This window comes from Gallinula chloropus, assembly GCF_964237585.1.
Source record: "Gallinula chloropus genome assembly, chromosome: 2".
In the NCBI taxonomy this organism is placed as follows: domain Eukaryota; kingdom Metazoa; phylum Chordata; class Aves; order Gruiformes; family Rallidae; genus Gallinula; species Gallinula chloropus.
Genome location: NC_140086.1, coordinates 31202550 through 31207227, shown reverse-complemented (window position 1 = coordinate 31207227; position 4678 = coordinate 31202550). Strand labels below are relative to the sequence as shown.

The window sequence follows — 4678 nt, the reverse complement described above, 5'->3', positions numbered from 1 at the left end:
TCATCCAAAGGGTAGAAGGCTGTCTTTTTCCCCTCTCCAGTTGTATTAATAGTGCAGGAACTTGGGAACAGTCTGAGTCACGCAGAGGAAAGTTCAGGCTTATGAGGTTTCTGGGAGCAGGGGCTCAGCACTGTCACCTCTGACAGCTGACTTCAGGAACGTCAAGAATTTGGGGAATTTGGTTCACAGATCTTAATCACAAAGCTTGAGGAGATATGCTCATTTTTCCATTTTGTGGTTTCTCCATTTTGTGGTTACTGCACACCTTTTTGACACTTCTCATCCAGGTTTTCCCTAGACTTCTTATTTTTCTGCCCTCAGTTTGCATCCTCCCAGGTGCAGAAGTCAGGGCTTCTGTGGATGTGAAGTTTGGAAGCAGGAGGCCAGACCTAAGGGCAGTAGGAGAATGTAGCTCAAGAATAAGAGTTGAAAATCATTGTGTCCAAAGGCTCACATTCCCAAACTGATGTAACCTAATGAGTAGAAAATGCATATATACACGTAAAGGAGGCTGTACCACTAGCAAGCTTTCATAGGCTTTTATAGAGTACTTTAAAGCTGTCATTCTTAACTCAAGGCTTTGTCTAATCTATGACAAAAAGAAATGTTAAGGAGAGGGAAATTAGCAAAATCACAGCTGAGAGCTACAGCAGCTGTAATTTTGCACTTCAGCTGGAAGAGGATGAGATCAAAGCACTTCAGGTGATCACTGGGTTTAAAATTGTCAGCATTTGTGCAAGGAGGAGGCACCAGTTTCCCTGTTCATTTGGGAAGCCAACGCTGGGTATGCACAGTAATCTCCCTCCTCCCCACCCCAGGGACAACACCCCTCACCCAAAGCCCAGAAAAGCATCCCCATTACCCCCCTTGCTGTACACAGCATCCTTGCCGTGGAGAGTTCGCATGCAACATTCACCAGAGGATGCTTTGTGTCAAGATCTACATCTATCACACAACAAGTGCCACTCACTCGATTGTCTCTGACCCCATTTCTGCAGTGAGATGGGTCACAGTTACCGAGCATGGTACTAGTTCTCACATGGTGCTTTCCTGAACAGCGCTTATCCCAATGTTGCACCCCCCCCAGGACCCCTCCTGACAAAATCCAGCACTGACACAGGTTGTAGAAAGCTGAACGTTTTATTGAATAGCTACAACAAATTAGATTAGCTGCATGTAACTGTTTGGGATATACTATCTGTAAAAAGCACAGTTCTCCTTAAAATGAATTTGTGGAGTTTCTCTCCTTCGGTTAAGTTAAGTTGGTTTTTCTCCAGCTTTAAGCATTAGTCCTATGTGAAAATGGCTGCTTCATGCTTTTTCATAAACTCTTTTGGAGGTTACATTATTCATGGAGCATTCCTGGAAAGAAAGGAAAATTTGATCATCCTTTAACTCTAATTATGTATTTGTTATTCAGAAAGTAGAGAATTACTTACACATTGGGAGCTGGAAGAAGAAAGAAATTGCCCAAACAGTGACACTCAAGTTTTAGAGCTTCAGAACAGGAGTGCAAAACATTTCATAGAAACACAGGACTGAAAGAACATCAAAGAACTGTTCCTGCTGCCCCCAGGAGATTTCTAATTTCCTCTTAAAAGGGTCTGAAGCAAGTTCCTGGGACTTCAATGAAGGGTGATGGGGTTCTGGAGCCGGGCATTAACTTTCTTTCCCCCTCTCATTTTTGTAACTGTGTCTTGTTTTCTTCACATAGGTGTGCACAACAAGCTCTCAGACTTGCAGCTGCCGGTGTCAGCCTCTGCATGTTGGGCTCTGTCCTCACCTATTTTTCTGTTAGATCAAACTCTCTTTTCATCAATCTTTCCTAATGAAGTTGTTATTAAAACCCCTGGTCTCTATCCAAGAAATTTAAATATTAAATTTGCGGACACACTTTGTTTCCTTAGGGAGGGCAGAACTCTTCAGGAATTCCATGTATGCCTATCATTTTGTAGCATGTAGGAATCTCAGCTACGCTTTATGAACAGAATTTTAGTTCCCTCCCAGATTCTTCAAAGTGTCTTCTGTAAAACTGGAGAGCAACTCTGGGAAAACCCAAACTAGAGGTGGGTCTCACTGGCACCAAGACAAACAGAATACTCTTTGACCAAACGTCAACAATCAATGGCTCAGACACAGGGTTTTTTCATTGGGTGGGGTTTTTTTAAACTATAATTTCACGTAATTGACACAGATGTTGGTGATCCATTATGTGGTTCCCACAGATTGCTGTTGAGTCTTGAGTGGAGCCGAACAGACGGAGTATTTTGGATCAGCACATAGCAGGCACACTGAACTGGGACTTTGCTAATGCTTCCCCTGTATTGTCCAGGACTTAATGATTCAAATAGCATGGAACCATGTCTTGCTCTGCATGGAGAACAGGCACCACCCTACCATCCATAAGCTTGATACCATTTCAGTTCTACTGCATACTCCAGACTTATACAGAGAGACTTCTCAACAAGTGCAGAGAGTCCTTTCAGATGCTTTCTTACCCTGCATTTTCATCCAGGGTTACAAGCCCATCAAACATGAATTCTGCACAGTTAACTCACTGATAAAGCAACAGAAACCAACTTACCACCACCAGGTTCCCATCCACCACTTTTCTTTTTATGATAGTCTCTTTTCCATCCCACTTCTGCACCTGGTTCAGTATGCCATTGTCTAGGGTTATGACATTCTGCCAAAGAGAAAATAAAGCAAATTGTGGCTGTTTCATCAGGGTGCTCTGAGCTGAAGACAAGACCGTCTCCATGCCCAAACAGCATTGAAGTTTGACAAAGCATCACAGCCCCCTTCTTTTGAAGGCAGTATTTCTACACTGGATATCAATATCGTAGCTCCATCCTCACGCTCCCACACCCCTCTTGAGAGGTATATTTGGAAAATGCTGGGTTTTGGCCTCACCTTTGTTTTTCTGTCATCTGCTGTGGTCTCGTCAAACTCTTCACCCAGCTTGAAAGACACCTCTGTGTTTTTGAAGGTACTTTCTGTTTTGATGGTTATCACATCACCGTTGATGCTGATGGTTACACTGGGCTTGGCCACACCAGCCATTTTCCTGGTAGCAAACCCCACACCTGTAAATGAGACAAGTCACTATGAAATTTTCATCTTTACTCAATGTTTTTCTCCTATTTGTTAGGAAACCCCCTTATTTCCCCTACTACTGTCTGAATTCTATCAATTCTGTGCCGCAGAGGTTCCTTTATAACACCTGACTAGCTTGGTATGGTTATAGACCAAGCCAGGTGGAATGACGTAAGGAAATTCTCTGCTCTGTTATTGCCAGAGTAGTGAAAGCAGTATTTTGAAGACAGAGACAAGATTTTAATGCCAGATATTTACATGTAAACTTTCAAAATAACTGTAGTGGTTTGTACGTTGACCTGTATCTAAAAGTAAATAAGCAGAAATATGTGCCAGCTTCTAAGCCACAAAAACAAACAAGAAAGAAAAAAAAGTGCACTTTTAATGTTTCAGTGGCTAGGCTGAATAAAAGGAAATGATTAAGAAATAGCTGGCAATGTTTACGCCCTGAGTAAAATCTGGGGTAAAGATTAAGAGTGCAAGAAAGCTGTATACTGAAAGCTGTACAAGTCTCAGTGAGTATTTTATCCATAATCTCCAAATAAACTCTCAGCTTTTTAACATGCACTAATCCAATCAGTTCAAGATACCCAATGCTTCCCCTGTGCTAAAAGAACGCGGAAACATTTTAAAGCCAAATTTCAACTCTGCACAAAAAGTCTACACCTTTAGAGAAGAGTGTTATCCCTCAAACTTTTTGCAAGTATCTGCATGAAGCCATGCAATTTTCTTTGTTAATATTCACCAGAGGCAACTATGGAGCTTCATTCACTCTAATAACCATGATAATTAATCGGTCTCCTAGTGCAGTAGTAATATAAAGAAATTTAGGTGTGTTGTTTTTAGTCATAGAGAAGCTTGCTGCATTCTAGCATTACAGTGTCTTGTATGTCCAAGGATAAAAGCTAACCCACGCACAATATTGCAGTGACCTGCTGTGCTTCCGTCTATAAGACTACTAAGTAGACACACATAGGCTTGGCTTTCCTGAAACTATTCCTCCAAATCAAGTTTTTTCTATGTTATAGGAATTTGACACCATTAAACTCAAACTCTCATGTTCTCCAGTTTCATATCATCTGATCAAAACAGTTGGACTACACCGCCCCCCCCTTCATAAATAGCACAGCCAGGAAAAAAAGCAAAAAAAAAAAAAAATGAAGGAAAGAATAAAGTTCAAAAATCAGCATTCCTTCCCTGTCCCAGATACAACAACTCCAAATAGCAATTCTCACCCAGCTCTTTCATATAGTCCTCAAAGTTTTCGCTAGAAAGGAGCTTCCAGGTGCCCACAAAGTGATCACACATTTTGTCAGGCTGGAGAGAAGTCTTCCAGAGGATCAAGCAGAAATAGAAGAGAAGAGGATAGTCTGAGCTCTAAGAGGCCAGGAGTTATCTTTAAAAAGGAGCCTTGGCCACATGATGATCTAAGATGACCAATGAAGAGGGAGTCCTAGTGCCCAGTACTTTCCTTCCTCCCCTACCCCTCCTTTGCCAGTAGGTCATAGTGTTATTATTCATATGCCCTTACTAGTACAAAGATCACTGTATTGTTTTTATTTAATTATTTTTGTAATTTAAA

The 4678-nt window shown here is 41.5% G+C and overlaps 1 protein-coding gene across 1 annotated transcript; it reads right to left on the bottom strand.

Moving 5' to 3' along the window:
• Positions 1-1128: 1128 nt before the first annotated feature.
• On the bottom strand, positions 1129-4441 carry LOC311205489 (fatty acid-binding protein, adipocyte). The gene is made up of 4 exons (XM_084279925.1): positions 4332-4441; positions 2914-3086; positions 2585-2686; positions 1129-1362 (listed from the first exon to the last, which is right to left on the bottom strand). The coding sequence occupies exons 1-4, from the start codon at positions 4402-4404 to the stop codon at positions 1312-1314; spliced, it is 399 nt and encodes a 132-aa protein (XP_084136051.1). The 5' UTR covers positions 4405-4441; the 3' UTR covers positions 1129-1311.
• Between the last annotated feature and the right edge of the window lie 237 nt (positions 4442-4678).

Excerpts from the sequence above, each read along its gene's own strand:
- LOC311205489 (XM_084279925.1), bottom strand. The coding sequence starts at position 4,404 with ATGTGTGATCACTTTGTGGGCACCTGGAAGCTCCTTTCTAGCGAAAAC. Across the intron at positions 2,687-2,913 it reads CAGATGACAGAAAAACAAAG|AATGTCATAACCCTAGACAA; the intron begins GTGAGGCCAAAA and ends TCTCTTTGGCAG. Across the intron at positions 1,363-2,584 it reads TGGATGGGAACCTGGTGGTG|GAATGCTCCATGAATAATGT; the intron begins GTAAGTTGGTTT and ends CTTTCTTTCCAG.